Source organism: Salvelinus alpinus, chromosome 22, assembly GCF_045679555.1.
Source record: "Salvelinus alpinus chromosome 22, SLU_Salpinus.1, whole genome shotgun sequence".
Lineage (NCBI taxonomy): Eukaryota > Metazoa > Chordata > Actinopteri > Salmoniformes > Salmonidae > Salvelinus > Salvelinus alpinus.
Window position 1 is genome coordinate 21022591 of NC_092107.1, and position 24859 is coordinate 21047449.

At 44.3% G+C, this 24859-nt stretch overlaps 2 protein-coding genes across 6 annotated transcripts in view; one reads left to right on the top strand and one right to left on the bottom strand.

The window, feature by feature from the left end:
• Window positions 1-4587, top strand: part of LOC139549248 (cell surface glycoprotein MUC18-like) — a 77645-nt gene extending 73058 nt beyond the window's left edge. For 4 of the 5 annotated variants that reach the window (XM_071359493.1, XM_071359497.1, XM_071359498.1 and 1 more), the window contains one exon: window positions 58-4587. In XM_071359493.1, coding sequence (XP_071215594.1) covers window positions 58-87 — 30 coding nt within the window. In that variant the 3' untranslated portion in view covers window positions 88-4587. Of the gene's footprint in view, window positions 1-52 lie in introns of all 5 variants that reach the window. The other variant, XM_071359496.1, reaches the window with a different exon arrangement.
• LOC139549247 (E3 ubiquitin-protein ligase CBL-like) overlaps window positions 4253-24859 on the bottom strand; it is a 39807-nt gene continuing 19200 nt past the window's right edge. Inside the window, exons 4-16 of the mRNA XM_071359492.1 lie at window positions 24374-24530; window positions 21026-21147; window positions 19369-19506; window positions 17696-17783; window positions 16645-16776; window positions 16254-16475; window positions 15427-15558; window positions 14719-15096; window positions 14463-14557; window positions 14095-14265; window positions 13739-13839; window positions 13204-13422; window positions 4253-12696 (exon numbers count right to left, since the gene is read on the bottom strand). Of these exons, the coding sequence (XP_071215593.1) occupies window positions 12386-12696; window positions 13204-13422; window positions 13739-13839; window positions 14095-14265; window positions 14463-14557; window positions 14719-15096; window positions 15427-15558; window positions 16254-16475; window positions 16645-16776; window positions 17696-17783; window positions 19369-19506; window positions 21026-21147; window positions 24374-24530 (2266 nt within the window). The 3' untranslated portion in view covers window positions 4253-12385. The remainder of the gene's footprint in view (window positions 12697-13203; window positions 13423-13738; window positions 13840-14094; window positions 14266-14462; window positions 14558-14718; window positions 15097-15426; window positions 15559-16253; window positions 16476-16644; window positions 16777-17695; window positions 17784-19368; window positions 19507-21025; window positions 21148-24373; window positions 24531-24859) is intronic.

A 24859-nucleotide genomic window follows, 5' to 3' on the forward strand; every position in this document is an offset into this window, starting at 1 on the left:
CACATTTACACATTGTTTCGCTTCTGTGTGTGTGTGTGTCCGTCCTCTGGAGTAAAGGGTGATAAGTACATGGACGTGCAGAAGTGAGTGTGGCTGTGTGAAGGGGCGACTCCTGCAGCTGCTCCCAGCCCAGTTCACTCTCTCAGGGTGGGATGGATCCTTTGATGCCTTGTGGCCTACAACTCCCTGGACAACCCATCTGATATGTGCTGCAGTTCTCTAACCTGATTCCCAGATTCTTAGTTCTTTAGCATGGCAGTGGCTAACAAAGGAGATAGCTATGTTATGTTCAGTCATGTTTAGCATTTGCATAACATAGAACATGCAGATCTAGGATCAGCCTAGCAATTTTTATGAATGGGCTTCTTCTATGCACCCATAAGACCCAGTTAGAGCACAAAATAAGGATGGTTTTATATATATATACACACCTTAATCCAAATGGTAACTCAGGCAACCAATCACTGAAGATCAGCCTGGAACTGCTCTTTATGAAGTGTACATATATATTATATCCTGTATATATTTCTTTATTTAAAATAACCAAAGAAAAACATTTTAAAAAGACATGGCTAGTTTTGGTGCTTTTTTTGTTGGTCCAGGGCATTAAGGCGCGTTCCTCTGCAGCATAGTGGAGGAACGTGAACTAACGCCCTGGACCAGAGCTAGCTTTACTCTAGAGGTCCACCTGCTGTTGTTCTGCACGTGATTGCCTGCCTTCACTTCCTACTTTGCTAAAGTCTGTACACTGAAACCATGGGGCCATGGGTGCCTAATGACAGGCTTACCTACCATGTCTACATGTATATAGCCTGCTTCATCTACCCATGTAAACCAACTTCCAACCTTTAGAGCTATGTTCTCAAAGTGGACTCCAGTATTGGTCGTGACGTCACATATCATTTAGCAAATTCCGTTTGAGTTTAGTCTTTTATTATTTTATTTTTTTTACTTACCCCTGAAACTAACCGTACGCTTGTTTTTGGCTTTGTGAATGAACACGTAAGGCCTTGTATCCTCCTCTTATCTTATGAGAGATGGGCCCTGTTTGAATATATCCTTCCTGCTTTCCTTCATTGGAGTGATCGCTGAGCTGACGTGACTTGGATAGGTGAAGGCCTATCCAAATCAGGTCAAATCAGTGATTTATTCATGGAAGAAAGGATATGTAGTGAAATATCCAGGATTAGGTTCTTTTGTACTACCAGAGCCAATAGCAGAGCTCCGATGAAGCGAAAGTGTTATTGGTTACTTTTTCTTCCATAAACTGCTGTTTAGTTCTTGTACTGTTTGTAAATAAGAGGTTAGAATCACGCTGATATGTTTGCAGTTCGTAAACATCTGTCTGCCTTATACATTCAGCCTCATTCTACAAGTCACAGCTAGCAGAATAGCTTACATTCGTTCACACTTGTTTTGTCATTCTTTGTGAAAATATCCAGTGCACTGATTTTCTTTAGTTTGTTCTAATTCTTTTGTCATGTTTTGTTTGTTTTGGATGTGGATCTCTGGTTTAAGTTGGGTGAAGGAGTGTTTGCGTGTGTAATGCGAGTGAAACGTTAGCTAGTTTTTGATGAAAGGTAAAATGTCTCTTTGACCTAGGGGAGAGTGGGTTAAATTGAGCCAAAGGGGTAAGTTTAGCCACCCTTGTTTCTAGGAAACCATACATAAAACTAATAATTTGACCAAAATGGGAAGAGGTCATAATTTCAGGGAGTCTGTGAAGGAAGAAACCACATGTAAAAAGTGGTAAGCAAGTTAGGTCCCAAAAAACGTATCTTCACCAAATCAAATGGATTTGTGTTAGCAGGTTCATGATGCTTGTATCTAAACCAAAGTAGATACTTTTAAGATTGTTATATTCACACACACACATATCAGTTGGTGTCTCTATAAGCTTCAATATGAGGTCCTAAACCTAGCATGAGGGCTAATAGTAACAATGCATATTTAATTTTTTTTTAAGAAAAGAAAAAGGCTAATATCGTCAATGTTTGCTTTGGGGTAAGTTGAGCCAATGGCAAGTTGAGCAAATGTAAGTGTGTTTCTTCCCAGGCGTAATGCCAGACATTATCGCTGGGATATGGGTTAACAGGACCTGGCCTATTAAGTGGTGTTAAAAGATGCTTCCATTTATTTAAAAGAAAAAAACTATTGTGATCGTGTTGAATTGTGTTTGGGAAATAAAGTCAGACATGGTTTTAAGAGAAGTAGTAGTAATATTTCATTCAGTACAGAAATGTGTAGACGGCTTAACTTACACCATACGTACGTTGTGCCAAGAGACCACTTTCTTTGGACAAGCTGTTCTCAAAACTAATGTTTACATTAGTATTATTTCCAGGGATACACAACATTCTGACATACATGTAGAAAACTTTGTTAGAAAGAACACTATATTTTCCTTGATTGAGTGATGCTAAACATTTTTTTTTTTTTAAATGGCTCAACTTACCCCACTCTCCACAATGGCAAATAAACTATATTTAAAATTCAAACAGGCACTCGCACATCTGAGCCAACTTTGTTGCAGGTGCATGGTAACAGTTGAATAACATGACAAAAAAAGAGGAAACCCACATACTGCTCTTGCTAGCGTCACTGCTCTTTACCAAGCTTTACATATTGGCCTCAAGGCCTTCGTCAGAGTAAAACATGTAAAATGCTAAAAACCTGACGAAGGCCTTGAGGCCAATATGTAAAGCGCAGTGATACCAGCAAGAGTAGTGCGTGGGTTTCTTATTTCTTCCCCACCAATATAAACCACATGAAAGTAATCTGAACAGGGACTAAATGTGAAACTCTGATAGTGTTTTACACAGAACCCCTCTGAAATGCTATGCTATGATACCTAGTATTCATTCTGCAAACAAAATTGCAAGAATTTGTTTTATCAGTTGGTCAGACCACTAACATTTCTACACCAGAGAATGGCTCGATAACACAACTCCTTAGTTTGAGCTTTCTTAAAATCACAACAGGTGAGATTCCAAGAGCTCGCTCATGGCCATGTTAAAACACAACCCAGGAGCTACTCTTATTAATAACTAAAGACACTACAGGTCAAAAGGTGGTTTTGCTTAAGTCTGCATCAAATCATTAGGGACACCAGTTTTACTCATGGTCCTCCCAATCAAATGTGTTACGGTACAATCTGAGGAGAAAAGTATGACAGTCATCAATCTTTGATAGTATGAAGTAAAATGTAAGTTCTGTACTGTCTAATTACAGCCTTCAATATCTCCCCTTTTCACAATTTTTTTGTTGATATTTTTGACAAGAACTATCAGTGTTCTTTTTGATAATTTAAAAAAATGGTTTGTAATGGTCTATGACTTGCAAAGACTGATTAACTTCAGGACAAAAAAAAACGTTTTTACAAAGTAAATGCCAAATAAAAATGCATGTTCAATGAAAAACGTGTCTCTCTTCAAGCCTGAAAAGATTGTACATCTTCACAACCTGCAACTTTCCGTTTTTTTAACAGGACTAGCAAGACATTGATAGAAAGAATACTGTATATACTCCAAATATAAAACATAGCTAGACAAGAAGATCAATTTCGGCTTGTGAAGACAGGAATGTATGGTGTACTACAGTAGCTGGTCATCTCCCATGTTTCCCACATTTCTTCCCAAGAGTACTAAAACATATTCAGATAAGTAATGGATTTGGGAGTTTTATTCTATTTTTAATCGATACCAAGATGAGGGCAACAAGAATTGGGTGTACCGGGCCAATATGCAGAACGCATCTTAGACCTTTCTTAAGAACACTACAACGGTGCTAACAATTCTTACCAAGGTGTGCTCACGCAGGGATGACTGTTGTAGGTCGACTGGCAGATTGTCCGCTTATCACTGGAAGATGAAATGGAGGAAAAGCGCACACCAATGTTGACAATTAAAACATGTTCAAGTTCACCGTAGAACCTAAAGTCCAAGGTTGCGTTCCGATTTCCACCCTTCTCCCAAAGTGTGCATTTGCACAGTGCACCCTCCCCATTCGTGGACTTAAAAGTAGTCAGTGTAAGCGTTTGAGGTAGTTTCCAATATTGTTAAATCCATGACTGCATGCTTCGGGACTCGGGAGAAGGGCGGAGAATCAGGGCATTGCCCAACTGAGGTTCTCTGTCCTTTCTTTGTGATTCAAGTGACAAGACACGATTGCATCAAATTTAGGGATGTCTATGATAATGGATACAGTGGAAATATAGATTATGATAAAGATAAATGATTATGGACTAAATAAATGCAGCGTAACAATGCATATTTAATTTTTTTTTAAGAAAAGAAAAATGCTTCAAATTCCAGAAAAGAAAAACAGGATTTCGTGACGTTTTAGGGGAGGAGTACAGCGGTAAATTAATAAATACGTTTATAAATGGAAAATGCATAACAAAAAAACAATGGACTCCGAAAGGTCCACATTATCGGACCATCCACATACATGGAGAGACAGATGTTTTAAACCAAAGCGGACGTCGGAGCACTGATGGCAGTTTAGACCTTGGTAGTGAGACAAGCTGAAGCAGTAAGGCAGCGAGTGAGAGGCGGACACTTGCCCAATCCCAAACCGACCCATAGCCCCTATGCACTTAGGGAGGATTGAGGGAATTCGGTAAATACAATATGCAGAAAATGCCTCTTTTCCTATCAGAAGGTAAGAGGGAGCAATTACCACACTACTCCTAAAAGGTACATAGGGGGCTAGTGTTTGATTTGGGACTGGCCAAGTTTCCTCCAAAAGCCCAAGCCAGCAAGCCTGGGGCACAGTCAACAGCCAATAACATGTTATGTATAAAACATGGCTTAAAAACTGTATAGCTGAAGAAAATGCATTTCTCCGCAACACAGGTGTTGCGACACGTGTGAACCAGAGTAGAGAGATTGCTCAAGGACTGTGTTCAGCTATGGATAAGTACCGTTAAACTGAGACATGACGTCTTTACCTACTCTTTTAATAAACAGTATAGCACTGTGCATACTTCCAAAGTGATGAGCGTTAAAAACCATCAAAAAGTTCAAGAACCGCCTCGACTGTTGAAGAGAAAAATGGCATCGAGGACAGACAGCTCCCTCTTCTGGTAAAAAATGGAACAATTCCAATTGGGGAGAGGAGTTTGATGTGTAATGTGGTGACGTCGTCCCATAGGCAGAGAAGGCGTATAGGTAAGAACCAATACTGGACTATCTTAGATTGTTAGACCAACGTGCTGAAACCATGTTCGCTCGTCAGACAATGCCTTATTCTAGTCATCAGGAGAACATTACTGACACTTCTAAACATATGGCACTGCGCACAAAATTATCCACAAAAGTAAACAAAAACCTTTGGGGGGGGGGGTGAATATTAAATCTGACATGTACAGGAATGCAAAATGAAATGAAACATAGCAATTTTCACATATTTTAAATCAGTAACTATACACTTCATTTTTAAAGTGACAGTATCGTCGCACAAATTGGTATAGTATGTAGAAAAAAGGTCAGTATACACTTACAGTGCCTTCAGAAAGTATTCACACCCCTCGACTTTTTCCACATTTTGTTGTTGTGCTACAGCTTGAAGTTAAACTGGATACAATTGAGATGTTATGTCACGGACCTACACATAATAGCCCATGAGGTCAAAGTGGAAAATATTTTTCTAAATGTTTACAAATTCATTAACAATGAGAAGCTGAAAATGTCTCGAGTCAATAAGTATTCAACCCCTTTGTTACGGCAAGCCTAAAGAAGTAAAAATGTGCTTAACATGTCACATAAGTTGCATGGACTGATTCTGTGTGCAATAACAGTGTTTAACATGATTTCTGAATAACTACCTCATCCCTGTACCCCACACATACAATTATCTGTAAGGTACCTCAGAAGAACAGTGAATTTCAAACACAGATTCAACCACAAGGACCAGGGAAGTTATCCAATGCCTTGCAAAGAAGGGCACCTAGTGGTATAAAAAGCAGACATTGAATACCCCTTTGAGCTTGGTGAAGTTATTAATTACACTTGGGATGGTATATCAACACACCCAGTCATTACAAAGATACAGGCGTCCTCCTAACTCAGTTTCTGGAGAGGAAGGAAAATGCCCAGGGATTTCAACATGAGACCAATGGTGACTTTAAAACAGTTCCAGAGTTTAACGGTTGTGATGGGAGAAAACTGAGGATAGATCAACAACATTGTTGTTACTCCACAATACTAACCTAAGTGACAGAATGAAAAGGACGCCTGTGCAGAATAAAAAATATTTCAAAACATGCATCCTGTTGTAATACCCTCCAAAATATGTGGCAAAGAAATTCACTTTTTATCCTGAATACAAAGGTTTATATTTGGAGCAAACCAATACAACAGAGCACCAATCCCAATATTTTCAGCATAGTGGTGGCTGGATCATGTTATGGGTATGCTTGTAATCGTTAAGGACTGGGGAGCTTTCCAGGATAAAAAAAATAAAAACGGAATGGAGCTAACCACAGGCAAAACAGGAAAACCTGGTTCCGTCTGCTTTCCACCAGACAATATGAGATGAATTCACCTTTCAGCAGGACAAGGCCAAGTCTACACTGAAGTTGCTTACCAAGAAGACAGTGAATGTTCACAAGTGGCTGAGTTAGTTTTGACTTAAATCGGCTTGAAAATCTATGGCAAGAGTGGGAAATGGTTGTCTAGCAATGATCAACAACCAATTTGATAGAGCTTGAAGAATAGTTTTTTTTAAAGAATGTGCAAATATTGTACAATCCAGGAGTGCAACGCTCTTAGAGACGTACCCAGAAAGACTCACAGCTGTAATCACTCTTAGAGACTTACCCAGAAAGACTCACAGCTGTAATCACTCTTAGAGACTTACCCAGAAAGACTCACAGCTGTAATCACTCTTAGAGACTTACCCAGAAAGACTCATAGCTGTAATCACTCTTAGAGACTTACCCAGAAAGACTCACAGCTGTAATTGCTGCCAAAGGTCATTCATACATATATTCACTCAGGGGTGTGAATACTTATGTAAATGAGATTTCTGCATTTCATTTTCAATAAATTTGTAAACATGTTTTCAATTTGTCATTATGTGGTAGTGTGTGTATATGAGTGAGAAATGTTTGTAATCCATTTTGTATTCAGGCTGTAACAACAAAATGTGGAATAAGTCTAAGGGTATAAATACTTTGAAGGCACATACGGAAAGTATTCTGAAAGTATTCCCTTGACTTTTCCCACATTTTGTTACATTACAGCCTTATTTTAAAATGAATAGAATAAATTGTACTAAAAATAAAAAACAGAAATACCTTATTTATTTAAGTACTCAGACCCTCTGCTATGAGTCTCGAAATTGAGCTCATGTGCATCCTGTTTCCCTTGATCATCCTTGAGATGTTTCTACAACTTGATTGAAGTCCACCTGTGGTAATTTCAATTGATTGGACATGATTTGGAAAGGCACACACGTGTGTCTATAAAGGTCCCACAGTTGACAGTGCATGACAGAGCAAAAACCAAGCCATGAGGTCAAATTAATTGTCCGTAGAGTTCCGAGACAGGATTGTGTTATTAAGGCACAGATCTGGGGAAGGGTACCAAAAAATGCCTGCAGCATTGAAGATCCCGAAGAACACAGTGGCCTCCATCATTCTTAAATGAAAGAAGTTTGGAACCACCAAGACTCTTCCTAGAGTTGGCCACCCAGCCAAACTGAGCAACCGGGGGAGAAGGGCCTTGGTCAGGGAGGTGACCAAGAATCTGATGGTTACGCTGACAGAACTCTAGAGTTCCTCTGTGGAGATGGGAGAACCATCCAGAAGGACAACCATCTCTGCAGCACTCCACATAGCAGGAATTAATGGTAGAGTGGCCAGAAGGAAGCCACTCCTCAGCCAAAATGCACATGATAGCCGGGCATGGAGTTGCCAAAAGGCACCTAAAGGACTCTCAGACCATTAGAAATAAGATTCTCTGTTCTGATGAAACCAAGATTGAAATCTTTGAACTGAATGCCAAGTGTCACGTCTGGAGGAAACCTGGCACCATCCCTACAGTGAAGCATGGTGGTGGCAACATTATGCTGTGGAGATATTGTTCAGCGGCAGGGACTGGGAGACTAGTCAGGATTGAGGGCAAGATAAACGGAGGAAAGTACAGAGAGATCCTTGATGAAAACCTAATCCAGAGCGCTCAGGACCTCGGACTGGGGCCAAGGTTCATCTTCCAACCAGACAATGACCTTAAGTACACAGCCAAGACAACGCAGGAGTGGCTTCGGGACAAGTCTCTGAATGTCCTTGATTTGCCCAGCCTGAGCCCAGACAAGAACATCTCTGGAGAGACCTGAAAATAGCTGTGCAGCAACGCTCCCCATCCAACCTGACAGAGCTTGAGAAGGTCTGCAGAGAAAAATATGAGAAACTCCCCAAATACAGGTTTGCCAAGCTTGTAGCTTCATACCAAAGAAGACACGAGGCTGTAATCACTGCCAAAGGTGCTTCAACAAAGTATTGAGTAAAGGGTCTGAATACTTATGTAAATGTAATGTTTTTTATACATTTGCAAAAATGTCTAAAAAACTGGTTTTACTTTGTCATTATGGGGTATTGCGTATAGATTGATGAGGGGGAAAAACTATTTAAACCATTTTAGTAAAAAGCAGTAAAAAAAAAAGTGGAAAAGTCAAGGGGTTTGAATACTTTCCGAATGCATTGTACATGTTTATACATAGACAAGAATCAGTACAGTAATTAATATTAAAGGAAAAGCGATTCCGTTCTGAAACCTCACAAACCCTTTATTTATTTTTGTAATTTTACCCCTCTTTTTCTCCCCAATTTTGTGATTAAGATCTTGTCTCATCGCTGCAACTCCTCAACGAGCTCGGGAGAGGCGAAAGTCGAGTAATGCGTCATCCGAAACATGACGCTCCAAACCACGCTTCTTAACACCCGCTCGCTTAACTCAGAAGCCAGTTGCACCAATGTGTCGGAGGAAACACCGTTCAACTGGCGATCGTCGTCAGCCTGCAGGCGCCCGGCCCACCACAAGGAGTCACTAGAGCGCGATGAGCCAAGTAAAGCCCCACCGGCCAAACCCCTTCCCTAACCCGGATGGCGCTGGGCCAATTGTGCACCACCCTATGGGACTCGGTAATGACACAGCCTGGGATCAAACCCCAGGCTGTAGTGACGCCGCAACACTGCAACGCAGTGCCTTAGACTGCTGTCACTCGGGAGGCGAAACCTCACAATCCCTATTGAACATGGTGCACTCAAAAGTTACATCAACGTTTCGCTCAAGGCAACTAGGAACAGAAGAAAAATAAACTAAAGGACACCACAAACCTCTTCCAGTCTGGAGACTGAGATACAGTTGAGAAGCTAGCCTATACGATGATTCTACAGCCCATTGCGGCTGTAGAATCAGAGCCTCTCCACCTTTAGGGGTGAAGTCAATGTACCTCAATAGTACCTGTCTTGGAGATAAAAATATGGGAATTTGAGCCAGTGCAATTTTTACATATTAACCAACAATGTAAGGGAAGTCAGCACAAGATGATGTGCAAGTTATGATGACAATTAGTTAGACTACTTTTGTCAATTCAATACGTGTGGACATTCGCATATTCATCGGTATAGCCTCCCTAAAAATAGAGGTTTGTGGATTGCGTTCAAACTCTGAAGGCCCTATAACCACTGAATCGGAACACTCAAAGTGAATGAAGACCTATCATGTAGTCATACAGGAACATGGTGCACCTTCAATGAGTGCATTCGTTAGTTTAACAATGTGTTGTCAACTCATTGAGTCAAGACTAGTCGGAACAGTCCATGTGAAAAGTCACTTGTCTGGTTAGTGTACATATGGTATTCCTGAGTTACAGATCGGATTGCAAAATTCCAGAAATGTTCCCACAATTCCCAGGTTTTCCTGAAATCAGGAAGTAATAACAGGGAGGGTAATCCTAAAACTTGGGAATTCTCCAACCGGGATTTTGAGGAAACCTGGGAAACCTCTCCGTGAAAACAGAGAACAAAATGTCCACATTCCCAACTGGTCCACAAACCCTGCTGTTGCGTTGACCCGACCCAAACAATGGTTGTAATATCTCTATAGGAAAAATAAAACTCTTTATAACCCTGTCAACCCGGAAAGGTTTACAAAAATAAATAAGAGTTATATAGAACGTGAAACTTTCTTTCCCCTTTTGGGGGGGGGGGGTGCGACCCGTCAACATTTTGGGTGTGCGTCTCAACATGTCCTTGTTCACTAAGCTACTGGGCTTTTTGCAGCTGTGCAATTAAGACGATCCTTAATAACAAAGCTTGCACAACACCCAATTTCATCTAGATTAGATGTACTCCCCTTTAAAGTAGAGGCATTTACAATACAGACGTCTGACTGAGTTATGGCACTGTTCCTTTTCACCAATCACATCGTTCGTTTTGCCGGTGCTACCACTTAAGTCAATATGCTGACGGTGCGATTTATGACGTCATCATAATTCCCCTAAAGGCTATCAAGTCCAACACTAAAGATAAGAAAACAACTGAATTCAGCTTGAATTGCACAACCCAAGCTGCTCGCATTTTCAAGTATGCTACATCACCAAATAAAGAACACAAATTAGATACTGTCACTTTAAAAAAAAGAGGTTAAACAACAATATTCACAAATGTACATTTAAGGCTTAATAGTATAGCAATAACAATAGTAGCAGCAGTAAAGCACTTCTGAATTAATAATAACAATAATGATCATAATAATAATATATTATTAAAGTAAATCGATGACATATTTTTTTTCTCTCACAACGCTGAACAGCTTCGGTGTACATCTCGGACGAAGCTCTTCTCATTATCTGAGCTGTGTTCAACGCATCATAAAATCTTGGCCCGGTACTGGGCCTTTAATAGAATCTGTCAATACTTTTTTGCCCACCATTAGATTTCAGTACACTTTGCCCCTCCCATTCAGACGATTGGTAGAGAGAAGTATGTTTAGAAAGATGCACTACATTTGAGGAAGAACGATTAACCCACATTCATTTTGCACAGGAATAGAAGAGGGATTGGGACATGGGCCAATCGGGACCTCCCAGATGGCTTCGATTGATTAGATCTGACAGAATGGGAGTGGGAGTGAGAGAGAGAACCCCCCCCCCCGCCTCCACTGCGCTAACACAGACATCCAAGTCATCCGAAGTTGGTATCACACATTTGTGTGGCTTAACAGCAGAGCCAGGACTGCCTCTAAAAACCGTCTCACTGAACAAACTAAACACAGGCTTCCCAGTCCCAGTTTGGTCATCTAAATCACTGATGAGGTGATTCGATGTAGGAAATAATGCTACCCACAGTAGGAAATTATGCATATATCTAATAACACAGTCAAAACACAGCTTTGCTCTTCACCGGGGTTAAGTCAAAATTGTCAATCGTGAACTCGGTCAGCCATCACGCGTCATTATCCTACTAGCCAAGTCAATGGCCAGACACACTGTACACACATCCCAGACAAAGGCACATCCCAGACAAAGACACATCCCAGACAAAGACACATCCCAGACAAAGACACATCCCAGACAAAGACACATCCCCTGTGGGTTTAACCTTTCCCATAGCTGTAGATCACTTGAAAGCGCACACACAAACCGGGCTACAACCTTAGCTGGAGATGACAGTCCAGACCTCGAACACTAACATTATGCTACTTTGAGGCGCAACAAACATTAATTTCCCCAGAAAGTACCGAAGCAATATCATTAAAAGGCCACATTTGACATGTTGCCAAATGTTTAGGAAACGCCTGCTTCTAAATGCTAAACCAAGTCTGTCTTTCTCCTCAAAGTGAGGGCTGGGGACTATAGAAGGGAGCTCTCTCCCTCAGAGCGGTTTCAAAGAACCACTATCTTTGTCCTCTGCAACCTATCCTTAACATGAACGACATGAAAAAAGACCTTCGAAGCGGAACTCATAGGAAAAATATATGTATACATTATACACATTTAATATATATTTTGTTATATATTAAATTCTTATATAGACACACGTACATGTTTTTTTTTTTTTTGCGAGGTGTCGATTACATTTCGGTAGAGGCCTCGGGAGGACGCGAAAACGACTGAGAAAAAGCTTCGGTTGCACGATGAGCCATCAGCATCACCACGTGGGATATGGAGAGTGGCCCTGCAGCACATTACAAAAGGCGTCCAGACACTCTTGAGAAATCACGTGGAGTGCAGGGCTCGGAGTCACACACAGTTAGCATTGAGCTAGCTTTGAGAGGGCGCCGGACAGGAGACTGCAGGGGCTCCAGTTAGCACTGAAGCGCTAGTACTGCAGGCGATTTTGCTTTGGGCTGAGCTGGGCAGGGCTGGAGCAGAGGTACTATGTAAGAATGTGCGCAGTGGAGGGAATGGAGACAAATTCGCGCAGGATATTCTTGGCCATTTCCATATTGTTCTGTGCAATCATCAGGGCTTTCTGGATGTCCTGGTAGGTGTAGCCTTGGCTCATGAGATGCTCAATCTCGCTGGTGATCTGGGGGTTGGCTACTCCTCCACCTCCTTCTCCCGACCCTCCTCCGCCTCCTCCAGTGCCTAATCCAGGAGGTATGGGGCTGCGCCGGCGCTCTGAGTTGAAGCGGCGGGGGAGGGGCTTGGGCGGCCGCTCTGGGGCGTCGCTGGACTCTGAGAAGGCTACAAGAACAGGGAAGAGAATAGAACAGCATCCGCGTCACAAACCACAGAACAACAAGCAGCATGGACATTACAATTCAGTACTCCTGCCCAAATCTCGATTCCCAATCGTAAGTCTTGAAGACTTAGACATAGGAATAATACACGAGGGACAGCCTCGTTAAATACCCAGGGGTGGTCAACCATTTGAGGTGCACCCATGACTGGGACGGAAAAACTCTGGGCTCTAGTAACAGCCTATATCTTACAATTGCAGATGAGAATTGGCTATTTATTTAGCTCAAATCTGGTGCACCGTTTGTTGTACATGTCTTTATCAAATAAACTACCTAGGGTTCAGTGTTCCCTGGTCAGATGAGGTCAGAAAAAACTCCCCGCCCTACAAATTAACTATAAGGGTCTGAAACACATGGCTCTCAAGCCACATGCGGCTCGAACTACCCCCTTTTGAAACCCCTGACCCTACAAATTAACTACATCACTGGCTCTGAGTTGTGGGGGTCTTACAGGCAGACGCTCCGGGCTCGCTGTCCATGACGAGACGGCTGAAGGCGGCGCTGGTGGCAGCCCCCAGCTCGGAGAGGGTGCGTCGGGCCACGGGCAACGCTGGTTTGGGGATGTTGAAGCCGTTCTCCTCCTCTACCTCCTCGGGAAGCTCCCGGACCGGGCAGGGGATCTCCCAGATAGGGCCATTGGTACTGGCCAGGGGGGGCAGCTCAGAGCAATCTGGGGAAGAGAGGGATTCACAGTCGGGTCAGAAGGGTGAAATGAAACAATGGCATTTTAATCTCCTCAAATAGAATGGAATTTAATAGAATAGAGTGGGATAGAATAGAGTGGGCTAGAACGGTGGGGTAAAATGAGAATAGAGCTGGAGTGCTGAACTAGCAAAGATGGGGTATACTACATGTGTGTTTATAATAAGCAGAAGCAGATTGTGTTTAGAACAGAGTTGCCATAAAGTACTAGTCAAAAGTAATTCACTACGTAGTGATTAGGGTGCCATTTGGCACACAGCCATAGTTTTGTGATAGGGCAGTACCCGAGTCTCTGGCCAGGTGAAGCAGGGAGGCTGTGAGGGCCTGGACGTTATACATGGCTTCAGACATTTGAGGTCCTTCATCCAGGTCCTTCAGCATGGGCCTATCAAACACAGGAAGGGGAGGGAAGCTAAGAGGACATGACATCATATGGCTAGATTTTATAATATATATATATATTTTTTTTTCCTTGTGTTTTTCGCTATTGACGTGCAATCAATTGTCAGAATAACAAAATACATTACTGAAGATGTACACAGTACACCTACAATATCATCACTGTTATCAACGAACTTAGAGTGAAACTTTTCAATGAAGCGTTTCTCAATGAGTGGGTCTTATAGCAGAGGGTGCTTACCACGAGTTAAGAGAGCTGGGCTGGGGGGATTTGGGAGCTGGGGTCTCTGTCACCACAAGGGGGGCTGCCATGGGGGCCAGGACGGGCCGAGAGGTGGGAATCATGTAGTCGGACTCCTCGTCACTCTCGTAGATCTCCTCCCCAGCCACAGGCATCAGATCTGGATGGGGTCTGACAACACAGGGAGTGAGAGGGGGACACTTAATATAAACAGATTGGGATTTTGGGACCTGATCAGGGAAAACTCTAGGTTCTGACTATAGGCTATACCTATAACTCAGGTAAAGTCACTCAGCCAGGAAAAACTCCTGGCCTTATACATCATATAGCACATTCACACAGCAGGGAGAGGAGTGTGTGTACTGTACCTTGTTGCCAGAGCATAGATGGCATTGGCCGAGACTGAAGGCCTCACTTTGGGGTTGTCATACTCCTGACTGCCAGACGCCGTGCCTCCAAAACTCTGGGGAGGAACAGAGAAGACACCGCTAAAGTCCTATTTCTGTAAATACTCACTTGTGATCCTCACAGTCACGTGCAACTGTACACACTCTTGGTATAGATGAAATACATGTCTGTGAAACCACATTTAACCAACTGCTCTAACAGAAGCTAGTATTATACCTGGGCTCCCTTCACCAGCTGATGGTCCAAACTGAGCGAGCTGTTGTCCCGCTGTCCGTCGGTGCATCCGTCTAGGGCTGACGGTAGGGCCAGGGGGAGGGAGTGTCTGTTGGAGAGCTCCCGGACCCCCCGCCTGTCTCCCACACCGGGTGGCTGTCCGGGGGCCTTGGGCACCGGCCTGGGGTTCCAGTCGGCCAGGTTGCGGTTGGGCGGGGCCGGGGGAAGCTTGGGCTCCCCCAGGGGGGTGCAGGGTAGTGGCCGTCTGCCGAGCCACCCGTCAGGCCCGGCAGAGAGAGGTCTGTCTGGTGGAGGAGGGGGCGGCAGGTTCCTCAGGGCTGGGGGCAGGGGGAGAGGCTTGTCCTTGTGGTGGGAGGATGCCTACAGGAAAGGAGAGCACAATTACAGACCGTGAAGACTGAATCAATTTCATCTGTTTTCATAGGAAGTAGTAGCCTACTTCATAGGAGCATTTGTCAACTTATCACGGAAGCACATTAATTAACAGCTGTCACGCCAAAAACACTTTGATTTTTAACAACGTTTTTTGAGGATTTTGGACTGTGCTATACAAAACATAAATTATTACTACTTATTTTAATTTCTATTCAACCTCCATTGCGGTCCAACAGTGGCTAAATAGGCCCGTCTCTCACACACATTTCAACTTGCGACATTCCCATTTTTCGACTGAATGCGCAAAGAGCTTGCCTTGGACGTGGTCCCTGGGCTGGATGCTCCTGGGGGGTTGGGCGGTCGGTGCTGCAGGAGGTCAAGGCGGGGGGGCACGGGGGGCAGGGAGGACTGCGGCGCCAGGGACATGGGCGAAGGGGGCCGCTCCACCTGCAACATCACACTACAGCTCAGGGAGAGAGTTCTGGAAACTTGTCACTGCACACTTACTCTTCAATACCAAAGGAAACAATTCCCATCATATCAAAGCTGTGTAATCTCACTCTTAAAGTATTCGTCTATTCAAGCTTACTCCACTGGCTGAGTTCTGACGTGTTACAAAGAGACAGCTGAAAGATGCTGTCTCACAAGAGGAGAAAAATAAAGACCCCGCACATCAAATACCTGGAAGAAGCAAAGCTAACCCGGAACCTTAGAAGTCAAAGATGAAAGCGATGTGATCTTACACTCTGAAGGTGCGGGAAAGAGAGAGGAAGAGGTCCTCAGAGGAGTTCAGTTTAGAGCGGGGGTGCACATTTATAGTCCACAAGGATTACAGTAGGCTATGTGCCAACATTCAGTCGGTAAACTTTGAGAGAAATTCGGTCACAAATAATACGTTTCTATCTGAACGTTCCACAATGTTGTGCCTTGCTGAACGTGGCCCAGGGAGAGGAAGAGTAATGTAAAGTTGTCCCTAGACACTTATCTTGGGTCAGTTTTCGCATTTTCCCCACTAAAATGTTAAGATTGCGGGAGGGGAAGATGATCCTAGACCTGTACCTAGGGGAAACTTCACCCAGGAGCTACAGTAAGGAGGAAGAGGGCTCCAAATCAGATTTAGGCCCCAGCTAGACCACGCTTACCTTGGAACAGGCCAGCTTGCTCATCATGATGTGGGGGTCTTCCAGCCGGTCGTCGTCGTCTTCGTCGTAGCTGGGCGACGGGGCACCCTCCGCCCCGAAAATACCCCTGCTGCTCCCATAGGAGCCCCCTACGGGGTCCTTGGGGTCAAAGGGGTCAACCACGATGGGCTCCGTGCCCTTGATCTCACACCGGCAGAATGGGCAGCCCTGACCCTCCGACTCCTGAAGGAGAAGAAAATAATCGAGAGGGGGATTAGGAACATTCATGTCTATATGAGAATGCACATGCATGCACCCACATATACACTTCCGTCCACTGACCCACACACCCACCGACCCGCCCTACACCCCCCCTTACCCAGCAGTGTGAAAGAGACTAGGGGTACAGTACCTGCCAGGCGGTGAGACAGGAGGTACACATGAGGTGACCGCAGGGCTCGATCTTCACGTCCTTGTCGTTCTCCGCACAGATCTTACACAGCTGGAAGGTGGAGCCCATCTCACAGTAGAGCTCATATTGCTCCTGAGGACGTACACACAGAGATACATGGTCAGCCATGGGATTTCAGCAGACCTCCCAGAGCGTAGGATAGCATGTACAGTAAACACAAATAGAGCAGATTAAAAGCACCCTTAAGTTTAGTTTGGTTCTTATATTGCAACTAAAAAAGGAGCCAGGGTCGTGTTCAGTAAGGCTCACCATAGCAAAAACATTTAAAAACAGAAAGTACATTTGAATTTCCTACTGGACAAGTTTAAATAGTACCCTTCTTCACTCAGTTTCAAAACGTTTTCTCTACAGAGCAGGACCAGAGATTCAGGAAGTGCAGTATGTAAGGTTATGAATGCGCGCGCGAGAGAGAGAGACAGAAACAGAGAGAAACAGAGAGAGAGAAACAGAGAGACAGAGAGACAGAAACAGAGAGAGAGAGAGAGAGAGAGAAACAGAGAGAGAGAGAGAGAGAGAGAAACAGAGAAACAGAGAGACAGAGAGAGAGAGAGAGAGAAACAGAGAGACAGAGAGAGAGAGAGAGAGAAACAGAAACAGAGAGAGAGAGAGAGAGACAGAAACAGAGAGAGAGAGAGAGAGACAGAAACAGAGAGAGAGAGAGAGAGACAGAAACAGAGAGAGAGAGAGACAGAAAGAGAGACAGAAACAGAGAGAGAGAGAGAGAGAGACAGAAACAGAGAGAGAGAGAGAGAGGGAGACAGAAACAGAGAGAGAGAGAGAGAGAGACAGAAACAGAGAGAGAGAGAGAGAGAGACAGAAACAGAGAGAGAGAGAGAGAGAGAGAGAGAGAGACACAGAAACAGAGAGAAAGAGAGAGAGAGACACAGAAACAGAGAGAAAGAGAGAGAGAGACACAGAAACAGAGAGAAAGAGAGAGAGAGACAGAAACAGAGAGAAAGAGAGAGAGAGACAGAAAGAGAGAGAGACCTACCTGTGTGACTTTGATATGGTCTTGTGGCGAGGGCTCACATAACCCTGTGAGGTCTGGGTTCTGGGAGCGCCCGTCAGGGAACAGGTAGCTGGGCAGAGGAGATGGTCACTCACAAGGGTAAACCAACACACATTCAGTACCAGTCAAAAGTTTGGACACCTACTCATTCAAGGGTTTTTCTTTATTTTCACTAATTTCCTACATTGTAGAATAATAGTGACGACATCAAAACGATGTAAAAACACACTTTGCCTTGATGACAGGTTTGCACACCTCTTGGCATTCTCTCAGAGGGAGGTGTGTCCAAACTTTTGACTGGTACTGTAGGTTGTCTCAAATGACACCCTATTCCCGATATAAAGTACACTACTATTGACTAAAGCCACACAGGGCCCGCCACAAGGGTTTAAAAACACGGCACCGGCCTCCCGGGTAGCATCGCAGTGCTAGCGGTGCCACCAGAGATTCTGGGTTCGAGCCCAGGCTCTGCCGCAGCCGGCCGCGCACCGGGAGGTCCACGCACAACTGGCCCAGCGTCGTCCGGGTTAGCGAGGGTTTGGCCGGCAGGGAAATCCTTATCTCATCGCGCACTAGCGACTCCTGTGGCGGGCCGGGCGCAATGCACGCTGACCAGGTCGCCAGGTGTACGGTGTTTCCTCCGACACATTAGTGCGGCTGGCTTCCGGGTTGGATGTGCATTGTGTCAAGAAGCAGTGCGGCTAGGTTGGGTAGTGTTTCGGAAGACGCATGGCTCTCGACCTTCGCCTCTCCCGAGTCCGTACGGGAGTTGCAGCGACGAGACAATACTGTAACTACTACCAATTGGATACCACGAAATTGGGGAGAAAACGGAGGTAAAATATTTTTTTTAATTACATTTAAAAACACAGCACCATATGGGGAATAGGGTGTAATTTGAGTCGCAAATTTAATAATTTGTAATTTGAGATGTTTTTGACTACGTCTTTCGCGTAACCTTGAGGCCTAAGTGATACTTTACATAGTGGCTTTATAGAACACATGTATGAGGCTCTTTGCAAAGCAAATCACATGTAGCCTACAACCTTTCAGGCTGAAAGATTCTTACCACAGCGTTTATAAAAAAATAAATAAAAACTGAAGTTTGAACACTGGCATACTCTAGGACAGGGGTTCCCAACTCCGGTCTTCGAGTACCCCCAACAGTACACATTTTTGTTTAAACCCCCTGACAAACACACCTCGTTCAACTTGTCAAGGAGTTGATTATTAGTTGACAAGTAGAATCAGGTGTGCTTGTCCGGGGCTACAACAGAAAGGTGTTGGGGGTACTCGAGGACCAGAGTGTGGAACCACTGCTGTAGGAGACGCCATTATAGCCACTATCCACCAAAACCACTGACTGCACATTGCAAATCAAACTCTCCTGCTGCTTATGAAAACAGAAGGGGACATGGAGTCGTGGCCGATGCAACATGAGACATGTTGGTTTGAGTTCAGTGGCACAAGGACTTTGAGATGTAAAATGATCCACATTGTTTATAGAAAGATCAGCTCTTGAGTTGAGACTGGAGAGAGCGAGAAATAGAGAGAGACGAGAGAGAGACGGACAGGCAAGAGACAGATACAGTTAGAGAGACAGAGAGAGAAAGGCAGACACACAGAGAAAGGGAGAGAGAGGTTGGCGAACTCACAATCCTTCCCGGAAGCCGTCGATGAGGGCCTGGAAGAGGGGCTTGTTGTGGGGGATGGTCTGCAGGATGTTCCCATCTGCAGTGACGTAGCCGATGGCCCACTGGCCCAGCCGCGTGCAGCTCAGCCTGAAGATGTAGCTGTGGAACACACATACCAAAGACTAATGACAATAGGGAAAACACCCTAAACAAAAAGCACAATCCCAGCTCATCCCCACCCTAACCAAACTCCTGGTGAGCTTCTCTGTCCTGAGTTCAATACTAAAGGATACATTTTCATTAACAAGCCTCTTGTAAAAAAATGTAATTGCTTATAGTGTAAGCGTGAGTGTGCACCCTATAAGCAACAGAATTTATAAGCGTGTACAGCATACGCACGCACACACAGGCACGGCTTACATTGCAGTACACGCTCACAATGATTGGAAACGTTTACACGTCACAGAATCCTCAAGCGTTATTAGTATGAATACACTATCCACAAATACTTAACGCTTATTCATTCAAATCATTTTAAAGAGTCACCAATTTTGTCATCTAGGAGCCAGAGGTGAACGAAGGCTCAATACTTGCCACGTTGTGTCACACACTTGCCCTCTGTTGGAGCGAGTACTGACATCCGCCCAGTCTCTACAATAGACCTATTGATGCTAGGTACCATGCTGTTCCATGTGCCACAGGGGGGGCACGTGAGACTAGGGGTGAGGGTGGACTGGCGCCTTCTGGTGTCATTGTGCAAGTGTGCGTTCGACAGCCAAGCTGGCGGAGCTCGCCAGAGTGTGTTAGTGTGTGTGTGTGTGTGTGTAAGCTCCTGACAGGCAGACTAAGAAAACAGGGCGCTTTAACAGTAGTCGAAGTAGCTGTTTTTGGAGTGTGAGAGTACGTGACAGCACGGGCAAGACTCAAGTCAGTGACCGTCACATATGTTGTAGGGAGAAAAATAAAGGTGAAAGTGTAAAGTCATGTTTATAATGAGATAGTAACTTGAATGAAAGTGTATAATTAAGCAATAAGGCACGAGGGGATGTGGTAAATGGCCAATATACCACAGCTAAGGGCTGTTCTTATGCACGACACAACACAGAGCCCTAAGCCGTGGTATATTGGCCAACCACAACCCCCCCCCCCCCCCCCCCGAGGCACCTTTACTGCTATTATAAACTGGTCACCAACATAATTAGAGAAGTAAAAATAAATGGTTTTGTCATACCCATGGTATACAGTCTGATATACCACAGATATTGGTATATCAATAAAGGTGAACATGTAAAGTCATGGTTATAATGAGATAGTAACTTGAATGAAAGTGTCTAATTAAGCAATAAGGCACGAGGGGATGTGGTAAATGGCCAATATACCACAACCCCCCCCCCCCCCCCCCCCGAGGCGCTTTTACTGCTATTATAAACTGGTCACCAACATAATTAGAGAAGTAAAAAATAAATGGTTTTGTTATACCCATGGTATACAGTCTGATACACCACAGATGTCAGCAAAACCTGCATTCAGGGCTTGAGAACCACCGAGTCTATAACAAAACATCATCATCCTCTCTCATTGTGTTTGTGCTTTGACAATAGAGGAGAAAGTGTATCTGGCTGAGGTGCGTGTGCATACGGTGTGTCTGTTGTGTGTGCATGTAGACTCTCTCACTGACCTGCCAGGCTTGTGGATGAACTTCTGCAGCCGGGCCTTGACCTCATCGTAGGTGAGGAAGGCCATGTAGCCCGGGTGAGTCACCGCTAGGCTGTTCCAGTTCCTCAGCAGAGACGACCAAGGCTGCATACGCCCACGCAGCACAGAGCAGAGGGTGAGTCACGTCGTCTCAGAGTGGTACAACACAGCGGTACACCGTGGCGAGTAATGCAACAAAATCATGACTGACTCTTAAAGCTCCCTTTACTTTCTCCAGAGATGCAACCCTATCTTCATATCAGATCTGCCCCCGGGGAATGTGGTAACCATAGTGAGAAGCTACGAAGGTACTGTACTAAGAGTCTGCGCTGCACTACGACTGCCTGTTTTGACTCAAATTAGAGTGTTCAGAGTACCCTGACACACCATCAGGAACTATTTTTCAGCCGTCTGGTCTTAAAAATGTATGCTTGGTGACAACAGAAAAGAGAGTTAGGCCAGTGTTCGTGCAAGTTCTACTGCTAGCAAATGGAAGCTAACGCACTAGGACAAACTCATTTCAAATTGACTTAGACTAGCATACGTAGCGGTACGAAGGGGGATCCACACCAGTGAGTTTGTGAGGTCTCTTGACACGTCGAAAACTGTCAAAGAAAGCGTGAAGTGAACTCGTGCTGATAGTTTAGTGGCAAAATGAAGTGGAAACAAAGTGACCAAAGACCTGGCCTTGTACAATACAGTTAACCGATGGGCCATGCATGTATGGTGACCCAACAGACCGCAAAAATGCCATCCCGTCAATTCCTCTTCTAAAAGACGCATTCTCAGATGTCATTTTTAACTGTAAAACGAGAAAGTACTTGAATTAAGACACTTTTCTTAGCCTACGCCCAATGTACACAACCCTACGACGCGGTCCTTGAGTCGGCTAGGCTACATCAGTCAGCTTTTACTTCAGGCCACAATACGAACAGAAAGAAAGCTACTATTGTAAAACGCGTTTCTCTTTGCCTGCGGAGTGTCATGCATGCAGCATCACCAATGAGAGCCGCTAGCAAATCTACTAACGCACTACACCTAACCGTCAGATAGCACAGGAACCATAGTCATAGATAAGACATACCGGGCAGACGGCAGTCATAATTATACATTTACTACTACAGGCAAAGGACGCTAGCAACGAGCAAATGGACACGTCACAAAATGGCACCCTATTCCATATAGTGCACTACTTTTAACCAGACCAGTCTTGTGTTACCAACTGGAAATAATGCTTCCATCCAATTCTGCCCTACTGCAGTTTATCCACTATCATACAGGTTCATTCACATGCTGATGAGAAGCATGACCTTGATGTGCAGGGGGCTTCAAAAGAACACGAGCGCTCTCAGCAAACACGCCGCGGCTATTTCGAGGGCGCGTCCAAAACCCAAAGAAAGAGCATGCATTCAGCTGTTGAGCACGACTCGCAGACAGCCAGCCACCTAGGTTGCACTGTATCCAATCCACTCACTGTGACACAAGCCAGGGAGCTAGCTAGGGCCTAAAGAAAATACAAAATAAAAATGTTTAAAAAAAATAAGGACTGAAGAACACTTCCCCCTCAGGGAACAAATACTAGTCGACCCTTAGAAACGACAAAAGAAACAGATGACTAAAAAAGGGGAACATTTATATAAACCTTCGCTTTTAGGTATTGAAATTGGCATGTAAGGGGCGTGGGTCATATTCATTAGGCACCAAACGGAAGAAAATGGATTGAAACAAGGGGCAACTACTTGCACTTGTCCAATCGGGACAATTACTTACGAGGGACATTGGTTGTTGGTCTTTTAGCATTTAGGCCACTGCACACAGGCACAGCAGCACTAAACATGACGTGTGTGAAGAAGAGCAGCAGGGGAGTTTCTGGACACAGGTGAATCTCCAGTGAAAGTACATTAGTCCAAGACTAGGCTTAATCTGTGTCCGGGAACTAGAACTTGATACAATGCAACTAGATTAGCGATGTGTCACTAGTGGATCAAAATTGCAAAAAATGTCAATAACGCAGTCATATTTCCTAAGGACTAGTCAGATCCCAAGGTCCTTTGTGACAGTACGGGTACGTTTTAGTACAGTTTGTTCCTCACAGCTGACTAGCAGTGAAAGAATGGCCCAGTAAGCTCTCTCTGTTCTCTGTACGGTGGCCACTTAAAAACTTGATAGAATTAGCCCCAAAAGAGCCACTCCTCTCCTAGGCACTTAACAATTTCATCCAGTCCCGACTCCCTGTAAAGCAGCGATTCTCAACTGGTAGGTCCAAGGTTTTGAATGGGTCGTGAGTGGTTTTACTTTTTAAATCTATACAGCAGTCTGAATTTAAATGACTAAAACCAGATATAAAATGTGTAGAAATAATGAACCTATTTTTTTTTTTTTTTTTTACCTCTGAATTACTTTTCTTCAATCATAATATTTTCAATATGGAGTTATTTATTTTGCAGATTTGGTTGATTTTGGAGTCTAAAACCAGAATATGGGTTATTGACAATAAAAAAGGTGGGACTGTTGTTCCCTTGCCATATAATTAGCACATTTACTGTCAATATAGAATTAAACAGTTTCCCAGACCGCATTTTGGCAAAAATAAATAAAATCGCAGTGCGAATATTGGATCGCGGCTAAGACAACCTGGTTCAATTTGGGTCCTGAAGCAAAACCAGTTGAGATCCACTGCTGTAAAGTGGATTCTTTAAGAGTTGGGGACTGCATTATGCCAACAAGGGCCAGCAAGAGGCCTCTATTCAGCCTGGAGACACGCAACGCAGCCACTCAACTCAAAACACTGGCCCCGTCTCTCAGCAGGCAGGGATGCAGGCAACTGCCACCCGATACCTCACAGCAGAGAAACACACATGGCCACAATAAGTATTGCTTTGCCAAACTCATGTGTAGTTAGAAAGTGCGGCTACGGTTTGTGGTGGAACTATGGAGGACTACTCCATGGGAGCTACAGTAATAGCTAACAAGATTACTGCACTGTCGGAACTAGAAGCACAAGCATTTCACTACACTCGCATTAACATCTGCCAACTGTGTGTATGTGACCAATACAATTTGATATACACAACACAAACACATTGTCTGACTCGTTTCTCAACTCATCTCTCAAGAGAAATGGTGTACATTGGCGCAGTGGAATGTAGTACAAGGGGGGTTGTGTGTGAGTGTGTGTGTTTGAGTGTTTGCGACCCTGAATTTGAGTGTTTGTGTGCGCATCTAGGCATGCGAGTGTGTGTGTGTGAATATCCATGCACTTGTGCTGGTTTTTGTGTGTCCATGCGCATGTACATGTGTGTTTGCACGTGCGTGTGAGTATAGGCCCAACCTGGAAGAGCCTGGTGAAGATGTCAAACTCGAAGACGGAGATGTAGTCATTGCAGGCGAGGTCGATGGTGGACTTGAGGGCCATGGCTTCCAGGCCCGAGCTGATGGAGTGGAACTCGTGCAGGGCCTGCCGGAACACCTTCCAAGGCACTATCGTCCTTAAAACACATCGGGACAATATGGTTTACTATACTATACCCATTGAGTTGAACAAGCAACGTTGATGCATTGTGTTAAACCTTCCCTGTTATTGCCCTTACGGTGTCCGATCCCACTTCTGATTCTACCCTGAATATGGACGTTCCAAACATGTTATTCGCCACAGCGCAACAATAGTGTTTTAGAGCAGGGGTCAGCTGCGACATTAAGCCACGGGACGATTTTGTAATTTCTATGGAGACATTTTTGGTCAGGCCATATGAAATCTTGTGGGCTTAAATTTGGACAGTTGCTTTTCCTGGTTCTGGGTGTTTATGGTGACTGACAA